At 48.4% G+C, this 13,701-nt stretch overlaps 2 protein-coding genes and 1 pseudogene across 6 annotated transcripts; all 3 read left to right on the top strand.

Annotated features, from left to right (window-relative positions):
• The first annotated feature begins 533 nt into the window (after nt 1-533).
• LOC114706222 lies at nt 534-2,443 on the top strand (annotated as a pseudogene).
• An 802-nt stretch (nt 2,444-3,245) lies between these two features.
• Slc10a3 (solute carrier family 10 member 3) lies at nt 3,246-8,474 on the top strand. 5 transcript variants are annotated; one of them, XM_028888524.2, is made up of 3 exons: nt 3,246-3,623; nt 3,838-4,341; nt 6,067-8,474. In XM_028888524.2, the coding sequence occupies exon 3, from the start codon at nt 6,203-6,205 to the stop codon at nt 7,634-7,636; it is 1,434 nt and encodes a 477-aa protein (XP_028744357.1). In that variant the 5' UTR covers nt 3,246-3,623; nt 3,838-4,341; nt 6,067-6,202; the 3' UTR covers nt 7,637-8,474. The 5 variants fall into 5 exon arrangements, with proteins under 5 accessions (XP_028744357.1, XP_028744360.1, XP_028744358.1 ...); XM_028888527.2 differs by lacking the exon at nt 3,838-4,341; XM_028888525.2 differs by lacking the exons at nt 3,246-3,623; nt 3,838-4,341 and adding an exon at nt 3,673-3,779.
• Nucleotides 8,475-8,493: 19 nt separating this feature from the next.
• On the top strand, nt 8,494-11,375 carry Ubl4a (ubiquitin like 4A). The gene is made up of 4 exons (XM_028888528.2): nt 8,494-8,642; nt 8,804-8,909; nt 9,160-9,368; nt 9,480-11,375. Exons 1-4 carry the CDS (start codon nt 8,595-8,597, stop codon nt 9,588-9,590), a joined length of 474 nt encoding a protein of 157 aa, XP_028744361.1. The 5' UTR covers nt 8,494-8,594; the 3' UTR covers nt 9,591-11,375.
• The last annotated feature ends 2,326 nt before the right edge of the window (nt 11,376-13,701 follow it).

Below are 13,701 nucleotides of genomic sequence, written 5' to 3'. Positions count from 1 at the left end.
ACTCACAGAGATTCGCCTGTCTCTGCCTCCTAAGTACTGGGATTAAAGGTGTGCAACCTCTTTTTTTGTTTGTTTGTTTTGTTTTGTTTTTTCAAGACAGGGTTTCTCTGTGGTGTTTTGGTGCCTGTCCTGGATCTTGCTTTGTAGACCAGGCTGGCCTCGAACTCATAGAGATCCACCTGGCTCTGCTTCCCGAGTACTGGGATTAAAGGTGTGCACCACCACCGCCCGGCCTGGTGTGCAACCTCTTAATACAATTCCTCATGTCCTAGTAACCCACAACCAAAAAGTTATTTCATTGCTACTTCGTAACTATTTTTGTTACTGTTAGGTAAATATCTGATATGCAGGTGGTCTTAGGTGACCCCTATGAAAGGGTCGTTCAATCCTCATAGGGGTTGCAACCTACAGGTTGAGAACCACTGCCTTAGAGCATGTATAGCCCTAACATATATATGTATGCATATATTTATATATGTATACATACTTGTATGTCATATATGTACTAATTTGAATGTTATGAAACACACAATATGGGCCTGGAGGTAAGAGTGCTTACTGCTCTTCCAGAGGACCTGGGTTCAGTTCCCAGCACACACACACACACACACACACACACACACACACACACACACACACACGTGGCAGCTCACAACATGTAACTCAAATTCCAGAAGATCCAACACCCTCTGACTTCTAAGGGTTCCTGCTCACACGTGGTACACATAAACTCATGCAAGCACACACACACACACACACATAAAAGTTTTTCAAAGTACAGTTTAAAATTATTTTACAATCATTTTCAGAGCTGTGGATGTAGGTCAGTTGAAATGATTGCCTAGCATGAACAAGGCACTGAATTTGATCCTCAGAACCATATAAATTGGGTTTGGTATTGTGAAGATGCAAGCAGAAGGATTCAAACTTCAAGGTCATCCTCTCAGCTACATTAGGAGTTTGAGGCCAGCTCTGAGATTCTGTCTCATAAACAAACAAACAAACAAATAAATAAATGGGTTTAGCTGCTTCTTATTTGGGAAAATACAAAATGGCAGATGATGCTCGTGCAGCAAGAGGGCCCAGAGGACCTGGGGGCCCAGGAATAGGAAGCCACAGCAGCTTCCACAGAGTCCCTGGAAGATATCTACCTGTTCTCCCGGCCCCATTAATTAATCTGAGATTACTGACTTTTTCCTGAGCACATCCCTAAAGGATGAGGTTCTAAAGATCATACCAGTGCAGAAGCAGACTCAGGCTGGCTAGCGGACCAGGTTCAAGGATTGCATGACTATGGGGACTAAAATGGTCATGTTGGTCTTGGTGTTAAGTGTACCAAGGAAGTAGCCACTGCCATCAGAGGGGCCATCATCTTGGCCAAGCTGTCCATTGTCCCTGTGCGGAGAGGCTACTGGGGGAACAAGATTGGCAAGCCCCACACTGTTCAGTGCAAGGTGACAGGCCGCTGTGGCTCTGTGTTGGTCTCATGCCAGCCCCAGAGACAATGGCATCATCTCTGCTCCTGTGCCCAAGAAGCTGCTGATGGTGGCCGGCATTGATGACTGCTACACATCAGCCAGGGGCTGCACTGCCACCTTGGGTAACTTTGCCAAGGCCACCTTTGATGCCATCTCCAAGACCTACAGCTACCTGACCCCCGACCTCTGGAAAGAGACTGTGTTCACCAAGTCTCCTTATCAGGAATTCACTGACCATCTTGTGAAAACCCACACCGGAGTCTCTGTTTAGAGGTCCAGTTGTGGCTACTACATAAGAGTGTTGTTGTTGTTGTTGTTGTTGGCTTTTTGTTGTTGTTATTGTTTTTTGTTGTTCTGAAACAGTTTCTCTGCACATAATGGCTTTTAGACAAGAAAATAAAGTAAATTAAGTCTGTTTTAAAAAATAGTCTAAACATGGCTACCCCAGCAGTGATTCTATAGAACTGCATACGTGGCAGTTAGCTTATTGCTTTTATCAGAAAAAAATCCTCAGATGGTAGCATCGAGTGAGGTAAGAAAAGTTTGCTTAACTTGTCCAGACACATACCTTTTGACAGAGGGACTGGCTTGCATAGAGTTGTGGGTTGGGTTGTTTTCCCTTTTTTCCCCTGAGATAGGGTTTCTTTTTGTGGCCTTGGCTGTCCTGGAACTCACTCTGTAGACCAGACAGGCCTCAAACTCAGAGACCTGCCTGCTTCTGCCTCCCAAGTGCTGGGATTAAAATTGTGCACCACTCCCACCAAATGGGTTCGGTTTTTTTCACAAGAACTTCAGAATTCACTACAATGGAAAAATCATATTATTGATGGAATGAAGCTTTATGTACAAGCTCAGAGACCAGAGGTTTTGCAAGGACATCAAATGTCTATGAAGAGAGATTTCTGAGTCTGAAACTACCCATTAAATAAATGTAACAGAATAAATTTAAAAATGTATTTATGGTCTCACATTTGCTATTTTTAAATTACATGTATGTGCCTTTGTAGGGGTATGTGCACATGATTGCAGGTGATTTTGAAGTCCAGACAAGGGTTATCAAATCCCCTGTAGCTGAAGTTACATGCTGGGTGTTGGTACTAGAAACCAAACTCAGGTCCTCTGCAAAAGTAGTACATGCTCTTAACCACTGGATCATCTCTCTCTCCAGCTGTCAGATAAATGTACATTTAATAATTTTACTATATTATTATTTTGCGTTTTGAGACAGGGTTTTTTTGTGATCCTGGCTGTCCTGGATGTTGCTCTGTAGACCAGGCTGGCCTTGAACTCACAGAGATCCACCTGCCTCTGCCTCCTGAATGCGGGGATTAAAGGCATGTGCCACCATGCCTGGCAAGTCTCATTTTTTTTTTTTTTTTAAAGAAAGAAAATAAGCCGGGCGGTGGTGGCGCACGCCTTTAATCCCAGCACTCGGGAGGCAGAGGCAGGCGGATCTCTGTGAGTTCGAGGCAAGCCTGGTCTCCAAAGCGAGTTCCAGGAAAGGTGCAAAGCTACACAGAGAAACCGTGTCTCGAAAAACCAAAAAAAAAAAAAAAAAAAAAAAGAAAGAGAGAGAGAGAGAGAGAGAGAGAAAGAAAGAAAGAAAATAAAACAATAATAAAATAAGTTTATTTTTGTATGCTTCAAAGACAGAAGCAGGTATGGCAGTAACAGAACCACTTGCATACAACTCACCTTTCTTTTTAAAGATTTATTTTTATTTTATGTGTACGAACGTTTGCCTGCATGTTTGTATGTGCACCATATGCACCCAGTATGAGCAGAGGCCAAAAGAGGGTATCAAATCCTCCGGAACTGTAGTTACAGGTGTTTGTGAGTGGCTAAGTGGGTAATGGGAAATTGAACAAGAGCCTCTGCAAAAGTAGTTAAGTGCTCTTAACCACCGAGCCATCTCTTCAATCCCCACAACACCTTTAATTCAATATTTGTTTACTGTCTTCTGATATCCTTTCTACACCTTCCCACCACCCACTTTTCTTCCCAGGGGGTGACCCCACAACAATGTACTTATTATGCGGCACGCCAAACACGCTGACTCAGGAAGTCACGTCTCACATGGTAGGACCAGCTCGTCGCTCTCAGAAACGTCATATCCTGTAGGAACCCAAAACACGCCTTCCAGAGGTGAGGGCCTCCGTGAGAGGGCGGAGTCCTAGCACACGGGTGGAGCCTCGGTGGGGCGGAGCCTGTGGGGGCGGGCCGAGGCCCGGGCGGGCCGCTCTCTCCCGCATCTGCCGGCCCAGCTGCCGCTTGTGCGGAGCTCTGTGGCCGCGGAAGCAGGTGAGAGACTTCGACCGGGAAGGGGAGGATGGGGGGTGACTTATGGTTCCATCTGCAGTCCGCGATCACCTGCTCGGGCCAGGCCCAGTATGAGGCCTTGCAGGCACGAGAGTGACGTGGATGCTCTCCTCAACCCAAGACTGACCGCGGGATTGTGAGCCCTTCCTAACTTCTCCAACCACCTGACAACCCTCGGACTCCCAGGTGCGGAGGAGACCTGGTCATCACTGCTAGATATCCTAACCCCCAACACTTCGCTGCTGTGGAAAAAGCTTCGGGACAGGATTGCTTCCTCAGCTTTGGAGTGTATTTACCCCAACTCTTACAGCCCCTCTATCAGCAAAGGTGTAGGGTAGGGGCCAAATCCCTCTTGCAGAGACTCAGGTCCACTAGTCCTACTGGAAGGATGGGGTATGGTGGATGGCCCTTAGCTTCTCCCTTAACTGATTCACACCACTCTGATGCCTACATCTTTTCCTCTCCACTGGACTTGTTACCCTACTCTGGTTTTCCTGCCTCCCTCTTCATCGATGAGACACAAGGCTGAACCAGAGCCCCCAGGGTAAGTGACCCAAACTGTAAGTCAGCAAAGGCCATATAGATGGAGGTCTGGGGCCAAAAACTGATCAGGATCCAGAGAGCTTAAAGGTACCTGGCAAGCTATAATATAAAACCTGCTGTGTCCACTTCCGTCTAGTTGCCCCAGTTCTAGCAAATGATACTAGGGTGATAACTATCCAGTTGAGAAATGGAAGGAGGCAGACCATTCCTTTCACCCCAAGTTACTCCACCCTTACAAATACTCAGGTTCCACTGTAAGTTTAAATTTCTGGTAGGTGTCGCACACTTTTAGCCTAGCATTTGGGAGGCAGAGGTATGTAGATCTCTGAGTTCCAGCCCAGTCTAGATGGTGAATTCCAGGCCAGCTAAGGCTATACAGTGAGGCCCTGTCTCAACAACAACAACAAAAAGACTCTGGTAGGGCTGAATGTGGTAGCCTACACCTTTTAATTCCAGCACTTAAAGAGACAGAGACAGGCAGATCTCTGTGAGTTAAGGCCAGCCTAGTCTACATAGTGAATTGCAGGCCACTAGGCCATCCAGGCCTACATACAGGGACCCTGGAAGGGGAATATGTGCCAGAAGACTCTGAGCAGAGGTTGTCAGATATAGCAGCAGCTATGAGAGCTCAAGTTCTGGGACTGGGGAGCTCTGACAAGAGAAGGTTGCCCAGTGGATAGCTAACCAAGTACTACTGTAACTTCCCTGAGAAGTAGGGATGTGCCTCCCACAAGGACTCCTATCTCATTATTATAGGGCAGGTGGGACAGGACATGTAGCCACAGCAATGGTTTACCCAACTCCATGTCAGCAGCAGTTATCACCCCCTGCAGACTTTGGTTCAGTAAGTCAAATATTGCCCATGTCACTTTGTCACCACTTTGTAGCTGGTAATGGGCATTCGGGGGAAAAAAAAAAAGAAAGAAAGAAAGAAAAGAAAAAAAAAAAAAAAAGAAAGACCTGGATTGACCCAAGGCAGTGTTCCCATCAGTACCCTTTTTTTCTTCATTTTTGGAGACAGGGTTTCTCTGTGTAGTCCTGGGACTCAATTGTAGTCCAGGCTGGCCTCGAACTTACAGAAATCCACCTGCCTCTGCCTCCTGAGTGCTGGGTTTAAAGGTGTACACCACCATGCCCATCTCCAATCAGTACTCTTTGTTCTCATCTGACTAGTTTTCTTGTCTCCCCCCCAGGAAGCCAGTTTTATTTGATTTTCTTTGTTTGGAAATGGAGTATCAAGTCCTCCAGACTGCCCTGGAACTGGCTATGTAACTGAAGGATGATCTTGGACTCCTGATTCTCTTGCCTCCACCTCCCAAGTGCTGGGATGACAGCAGTGAGCCACAATACCTAGTCCTTCCAGGAAGCAGTTTAGTTCATTCCTATAGTGCTATCACGGGCATCTTGAAACCAGTGTGAAATGGGCTAGTGGTGACAAGATTAAAGATTGCTCTCCTAAAACCCTCAGTGCTAGAACATTTCTATAGGGTCACCATAGTAGGCCAGAGAATTGGCAGACTGATTGGGGTTTCCTGTATGTAGGTAACCTCTCTTGAGGGCTGAGAATCTTGAGGAAGCTTGTGCTGGAGGAGGAGATGGCTGAATGACATTCAAGGACCAGCACTATCCACAAACTAGAAGTAAAAGGTTCTCTGAGAGCCCCATGCTCCTGAACTTGCAGTTTTTCCTCTTCATTAGCCATTGTCTTTGCCCCTTCTCTTTTCAGGAAAAGACCTGCTATCAAGGAAGACCACACAGGACCAGGACCTTCTCATGGATACTTCTCAGGACATTCCAACAGCACAAGCAAGGGTATTCCCCTAAGACACAAGGGGCCTGTGAACACTATCCTTTGAAGTGCCATGGTGGTCAAGAGAAGCAGAAGTAACTCCCAGCAGTTGCCTGGCCTGGGAGGACAGGGTGGTTGTACAGGTCTCCTAGGTATGCTCGGAGCTGCCCTACTGGTCATCAGCCTGCCATGGGGGGCCCAAGTGATGGCCAGTGCCAACCTCAGTACTGCTCTGGGCCACACTATGCCACTAACAAGTGGTCACTATCTGAGCATTGGAGATGGCTCAGTGACAGAGTTTGAGTTCCCTGAAAAGAGTGAGGGTATCATTGTGATCTCTAACCAGTACTCAGGACAGGCCAATGGGACAGGCCCTAGTCCCACACTGAGGGTTATATCCCTGGACACAGAGGTACTGACCATCAAGAATGTGAGTGCCATAACCTGGGGCAGTGGGGGTGGCTTTGTGGTGAACATCCACTCAGGTCTGGCTGGGCTGGCTCCACTTCACCTCCAGCTCATGGACCTCCATGAGGCCCCACCCTTGTTGATTGAAGAACGAAGGGATTTCTGCATCAAAGTGTCACCTGCTGAAGACATCCCTTCTACCCTCAATCCCAACTTGAGCCACTTCTCAGAGAACCCAATCCTCTACCTGCTCCTGCCTCTTATCTTTGTCAATAAGTGTTCATTTGGGTGCAAAGTGGAACTTGAAGTTTTGAAGGAGCTCCTACAGAGCCCCCAACCCATGCTGTTGGGCCTCTTGGGCCAATTTCTGGTCATGCCCTTCTATGCTTTCCTGATGGCCAAAGTCTTCATGCTACCCAAGGCCTTGGCTCTGGGCCTCATCATTACCTGCTCATCACCTGGCGGTGGGGGGAGCTACCTCTTCAGTCTCCTCCTTGGAGGAGATGTCACCCTGGCCATCTCTATGACTTTCATCTCAACAGTAGCTGCCACGGGTTTCTTGCCACTCTCATCAGCCATCTACAGCCACCTTCTCAGCATCCATGAAACACTCCACGTGCCCATCTCCAAGATACTGGGGACTTTGCTGTTCATTGCCATCCCCATAGCAGCAGGTGTGGTGATCAAGTCTAAGCTTCCCAAGTTCTCAGAGCTGCTGCTACAGATCATCAAGCCCTTCAGCTTTGTACTTCTCCTTGGTGGCCTATTCCTAGCCTACCACATGGGGGTCTTCATTTTAGTGGGAGTCAGGTTACCCATCATATTGGTGGGCTTCACAGTGCCCCTGGTTGGCCTTTTGGTAGGCTATAGCCTGGCCATGTGCCTGAAGCTGCCAGTGGCCCAGAGGCGGACAGTCAGCATTGAGGTAGGGGTGCAAAACAGCCTGCTAGCCTTAGCCATGCTGCAACTGTCTCTGCGCCGCCTTCAAGCAGACTATGCCTCTCAGGCCCCCTTCATTGTGGCACTGAGTGGTACCTCTGAGATGCTGGCTTTGGTTATTGGCCAGTTCATCTACAGCAGCTTGTTTCCTGTTCCCTGAGGACCCTGGATCAAGTTTTATAACCCCAGCCCCCATACTCCATCCACTGTCCCCACAGTTCTTATGTACCAAAGGCCTTTAGTTCTCATTCACTATGCACTCAAACAAATCCAGGCTTTTTTTTTTTTTTACTCTTTTTTCCCCAGCTTTCAGTGCCAAAGAGGCCACGCTGAGTTAGAAATATATTTCAATAAAAGACAAAAGCAAGCTTGGGTCCCTTCCAGTGTTTGTCCCTTGGAGCCTATGGATGGGGATAGGTAGAGTGTGTCTGGACTGGTATGGGCCAGGATGGTGAACAGGCTTGGTGACCCTGCAGAGCCCACTCTGTTCTCACTCCTGTTTTGAACATGGTAGACAAGTGTTGTACCTTTGAGCTGTATCCCCATATCTGCAAAGTCTTTTCTCTATCAGCCCTCCCCAACAGGGCAGGCCTCTGTTCTATAATGAGTGAGGAGATAGAGGCCTTCGGAGCCTCAGTCAGGATATTTTTGCAGCCAGATTAGAAAGAAGCAGAAAGCCAACGATCGAGCTATGATAGCAGGTAGGAATAGACCATTTCTGTATCTGAGAGACACCACCGTGTGTTTGCACTGACTGGGTCCACCAAGAGCATAAGAATTAGTGCAGGCCAGGCCTTGCATGAAGCTGACATCCTGGTCCTTCATTTCAAGCTACAGCTCCCAAGTGAAGCAAGCCTGGCCCCACAGGTTCCTTGCTTCCTTGCACCACAGCCGCTGGAGGTTTACTGTAGGCTGGGGGTGGCGGACTCTACCCCAGGTTCGGGCAGGCGCGAAGGCCCGGAGGCGGGACTGAGGGACGGCAGGAGCCACGCGGCAGGCGTGCCCCTTTCACTGTTTCCGGCGGCGGCGGGCGGTTCCGGCGCGCGCCCAGGGCGGCGGCGCGCGGCAGGGGATCATTGGGGTTTGCATTGGCCCTAGTGGACGTGCCTGTGGACACCATGCAGCTGACCGTGAAGGCGCTCCAGGGCCGGGAGTGCAGCCTACAGGTAAGGTCACCCTATATACTGCTTCACTCACAGACTCCTGCCGCTGGGGGCCAATGGCGGGCGGGGTAAGCCGGGAGAGCTGACCTCAAGAAAGGGCACGAGGGCTTCCTCGCCCAGGGAATTCGGGCTAAGCCCTTGCCTCTCCACCTCGGCCGGATCAGGTGCCGGAGGACGAGCTAGTGTCTACACTGAAGCACCTTGTCTCGGATAAGCTGAATGTCCCTGTGCGCCAGCAACGTCTGCTGTTCAAGGGCAAGGCCCTAGCAGGTAACCAGGGAAAGGAGCCGCCTAGGGAGCCCCACAGGAACTTGGAAGTTGGGGGACGGGATGTACAGGCCAGTGTAATGGATTAGGGCACTGGCTGCCACTGGGCCTCGGAAAAGTAGCTGAGCCACTACCACCCCACCACCCCATAGCCAGATGCTGCAGTGTTTCACTCTGGCTGGCTGTGGCAGAATTGCTCTCCGGCCACCCCCACAGCAGTGAGGAAGGAACCCCACCAATCTCTCTTTGGCAGATGAGAAACGACTGTCAGATTACAACATTGGGCCCAATTCTAAGCTCAACCTAGTCGTTAAACCTTTGGAGAAGGTGCTACTGGAAGAAGGGTCTACCCACAGACGGGTCGACTCACCTCCCCCACCCCTTTGGCAGCTGATCTCCAAAGTCCTGGCCCGTCACTTCAGTGTAGCAGATGCCAGCAGGGTCCTGGAACAACTACAGAAGGTGAGAAGAGTAATGCTGGACCTCCAGTCTTAATGCTTCTAGCCCCAGCCCTATTACAGCATACCCCTTCCAGATAGTACCCCCTAAACCCACCTGGTCTTCTCTCCTCAGGATTATGACAGGTCCCTGAGCCGCTTAACACTGGATGACATCGAACGTTTGGCCAGCCGCTTTCTACACCCTGAAGTAACTGAAGCTATGGAAAAAGGGTTCTCCAAATAGCATTCTGGGATTGGGGGGGAGAAATCCCAGGTCAGGCCACAGCTGCATGTTGCATTAAATGTGTTCTCATGTCGCAGTTTGGCTCATAGTGATAATAATAGCTGGTATGTACCCAGCTCTTGCTAGGTGCTAGGCACTACTCAAAGTACTTGGCCTGAGTTCTCTTCTGCCTCCCACAGGACAGTTGAGACTGCACTGTAGAGACACCTAGCAATGGCTTGGGACAGCCAGAGTCCAAGTCTAGCCAGCCGTAGAAGTGCCTCTGTAGGAGAAAGAGTGTGCTGTTTTGAGGGATGGGCCTTACCATTCCCATTTAGCCCACTCAGCATACACCCTCAAATGACTCCCTCAGGAAGCCGCTAGTCCCTGTCACCTGCCCTCTAGTGTGTCTGGCATAGCCCTTGGCAAATCTCCATAGGAAGCCAAGTGGTAGCCATCCAGGGCCCCTCTGCTGCTGCAGCCAGTGTGCTCTTGATAAATGACAAGGTTAGGGGCTAGAGGGTCAGAAAGATACCCCAGCTCCATTGTATGACTTGAGTCAAGTTTCTGTGCCACTTTGGTCCCCATCCATTGAGTCTGTTAAATGATGGCCACTCCTCTGGCCTGAATAAGTTTCCTTCCCCCTTTTCCAGCTCAAGGTGGGAGTTTCTGCTATCATCACCTGCAGTTCCACCTTGTGTTCAGTAAGCAAACTGAAGCCAAAAGTGAATTGGTAGCCAAGCAAGTATCCTGGGCCTTTATGACATAGCTCTTCTTGGGGGGCACCCTATCTGCTTGGCTCCTCTGGAAGTGGGTCTCATCCATGAGGGACAGCAGGTGACTCAACAAAGCAGTGTCACAACTAGGACTCTGCCTTGGTCTCACCCAGCACTCACCCACGGATGCTTCCTTTGCCACCTGTGTACAGGGGCTTTTACTTTGCACACCTTCATTGCTTAAGAAGAAACTCAGGGTGCTAAGGAGGAGATAGAAATGTAAGATGAAGACAGTGATTCTTCTTTTCACTATACCTATGCCTGGGTGCTAAAGGTCATATAAGTACTAGCTCCTTTGAGGAGGACCCCCTGGGAGCAGTTGAGGCTGGAAGATAGCCACCTGCAGGACACTACTCCTGCCCCTCCACTCTTGCCAAGGAAGCCACTCTGAATGTTGTCAGGGCTACACTTGCCTTTCTTGTCCAAGGGCCATCTTCATGGGCCTTAGGCCTTGTGGGACAAATCTTGAATCCCCATAATGGAATGATAAACTGAAGTGAGGCCTGAGGGGATGAGCAGCTGATAGACCCTGGTCCTCTCTGAGACCTGGGGTACCACATCAGGGACCTGCTTGTGAGCACATATATGGACTGGCAGCTCAGATAATAAGCTTACCAATGTTCTTGTTCACTTTGAGTCAGGGATGTATTTGGAAAATTATATAACACTAAAGGTGCATGTGAGAGTTTTCACCAAAATGAACTCGATTAATAAGCTAGGCTGCTTTGGGTTTCCAATAATTGGTTTAACAACACAGGAAACCTACTGGATTACAAAACTGAAAAAGCCCAGGAGTACTGGCAGTGGATGAACAATTTCACCAAACATGCAGCTTTTTTCCTGCTTCCCTCTGAATTCTCCAGGATCTGCTTCATCCTTACTACTACTTCCAAGGATCAAAGGGTGGCTGCCTGCAGCTTTATCAAAACCCTTCATTTGCTGCCAGCAAGGAGCACTTTCTCTCTGTACCATAGCTTCTATCTCAGATGCCCCAGCAAATAAATGCTGTCTCTTATTGGTCAGAACTGAATCCTGTGTAATCACTTGGGCTGGGCATATGGGGAAAAGGAGTTGTTGATTATCTGTTAAAGCAGTCTTGGTCTGCTTTCCTGGGCACATGTGAGCTGTACCGGGGAGGAAAAGTAAATGGATGTCCTGGTGGATGCAGATGGCCACTGTCCACTACAGGAAACATTTGAACCAGAAAGAGTGTGGCTCCCTTGGAGATAGTAAAGGAGAAAGGCATGAGGACTCAGACAGAGTGTTTCAGACTTGCATCCAAAGACATTTAAAGTTTCTAAAGGCAGAAACAAACCATGGACATGTTCCTCATTTCAGAGTGCCAGAAGCCTGCGAGATGCTCGCTTTGGCCAGAGATGAGACAGTGGTGTTTAGATGAGTTTATGTAGTGGGACAATTGGCAAGTTTTGCTGTGTAGCTACCTATAGAGCTAAAAACTAAACAGGGTTCCTCAGGAATCAGGCTACGGCTGAAACAGAAAAAAGTGTAGGAAGGAGTCCTAAAAGGGGTCCAATTGATACCTGATTGCCTTGGGAGGCTGGGGTGGCTATATGTGGGAGGTCAGGGACAGGGGAGATAAGATTGGACATGGAAATGAGTGAAGAGCCCTCAAAATATAAATTGGGGACCCTGTAATGGAAAAGCTGATCCATAAAAGCAAGAAGATAACTCCTTTTGATAGTTAGCTATTGGATTGTTATGAACCTTTTCTATGCAAAGCACTATTCTTGTTTCATTCTCATCTGACTGCCAAATGTAGGAAGTGGATGAGCAACAACTTGAACCCAGGTTTAGCTTTATCTTTAAGCTCATGTAAACATACTGCTATACCCAGGAATTTTCTCTAGAGAAGGAGTCCTAGATACTGGAAGGATAATTGAGGTGGCTACCCAGAGAAAGGGACTAAAAAAGAAAGAAGTGTGAGCCTCAAGGAGCCAGCTTCATTAACCAGAGAGTTTAGAAGGGAGCCAGAGGCAAAGGCATGGGCAGGAAGTGGTGCCAAGCACAAGTCAAATCAAGGCCAGGCCTCCAGAAGAGAGAGACCATCAGTGCTGCCACTACAGGATCAAGGTGGTGCCTCTCTCTGGAGTTCTTAATATGTAAGTTATTGCCACTGTATGATAGGCCAAAGAGTCCTCAGGAACTTCTCATTCCACAAGTTGTGTGTACAAAGGAATGGGGACAGATAGGTAGTGTTTGTTAGGTTTCAAGCTGGGACAAATGGTTGCGATGCCTATTTAACATATCAAAGCAGACTTGGCCTCCAGCTTCTCTCAGCATTCCTCAGTCCCTACCTTTTACCAGGCCCTCCTGGCTGGCATACCCTAACTCCTACCCTGAACTCTCCAGCCCAGAGGGCTGGGCTACTCTTCTCTGTATAATCCAACCATTTTGGTTACCTCCCCTCTTTGTACCTTTGGGCCTCCTAGCTACTGCACCTGGTTCTCCTCTTTCCCCTATACCTCCCCCCCACCTCCTCACAGGGCTCAGGGACATGTCCACTCAGAATTCTTCCAGATGTCCCTACCTCTAGCTATGTTCTCCTACATATATATACATATGTATATATATATATAAAATAAGCTTTCTCCTTCACAATACCTAGGAGCACTCATGTTCATTTCCTTTCCTTTTTTATTTCTTTTTTTCATTCAGTGTTCAGCCTTGAGGAGCTGTGTCAGGACAAGGATGGCAGATGAGGGAAGACAAGAGGTGACAAATGCTGCTGGGATGAGAAATAGGGGGGATATAAAAGGAGGCTGGAACTCAGTGACCACAGGATGCAGACCCTGTCTTTGCCCTGAATTTGGTATGGCTCTCCATACACCAGCAGACTAAACTCTAAGGGCCCTCATCAGGGATTGGAACATTTGCCACTGGCACTATGCCATGCTGAGCCACATGTACACCCAAGTGGCAATAATCCACTCACTGCTCCCTGCCCAATACAAGTTCCTGAGAGCCTCTTTCTGACTCTCAGATTGAGACCCTCGTCCTAGGTATGTGATGTGATCACAACCACACCAGGAGATAGCAGCAGAAATGAATGGCCCAGCTCAGATGGCCCCCAAAGACAGAAATGTTCTGGGAGCTAGGATGAGGTGTTTGGTGGGCCAATGGCAGGGGCAGGCTGAAGAGCTCACTATTTATGGTAAGGCTCATTGAGTTGATTATTCAAAGGGGATAGATTAATTAATGAGAGAGTTTTTGGTATGAACTTGTGACTTCTTTCATGTCTATGTGGACATGGGAAAGTAACACAAGAACAGCCCCCAAACAATCACATTTAGAACAATTTGAGCATCCTTCATCCAATTGAGCCTTTTAGAAAGGAG

The sequence above is a fragment of the Peromyscus leucopus genome, chromosome X (genome assembly GCF_004664715.2).
Source record: "Peromyscus leucopus breed LL Stock chromosome X, UCI_PerLeu_2.1, whole genome shotgun sequence".
In the NCBI taxonomy this organism is placed as follows: Eukaryota; Metazoa; Chordata; class Mammalia; order Rodentia; family Cricetidae; genus Peromyscus; species Peromyscus leucopus.
The sequence above is the reverse complement of the archived record's forward strand: the minus strand, read 5'-3'. Positions and strand labels throughout refer to the sequence as shown.

Coding starts and splice junctions, on each gene's coding strand:
- Slc10a3 (XM_028888527.2), top strand. CDS start 6,203: ATGGTGGTCAAGAGAAGCAGAAGTAACTCCCAGCAGTTGCCTGGCCTG.
- Ubl4a (XM_028888528.2), top strand. CDS start 8,595: ATGCAGCTGACCGTGAAGGCGCTCCAGGGCCGGGAGTGCAGCCTACAG. Junction 8,643..8,803: donor GCCGGGAGTGCAGCCTACAG/GTAAGGTCACCC, acceptor CGGCCGGATCAG/GTGCCGGAGGACGAGCTAGT. Junction 9,369..9,479: donor TCCTGGAACAACTACAGAAG/GTGAGAAGAGTA, acceptor TTCTCTCCTCAG/GATTATGACAGGTCCCTGAG.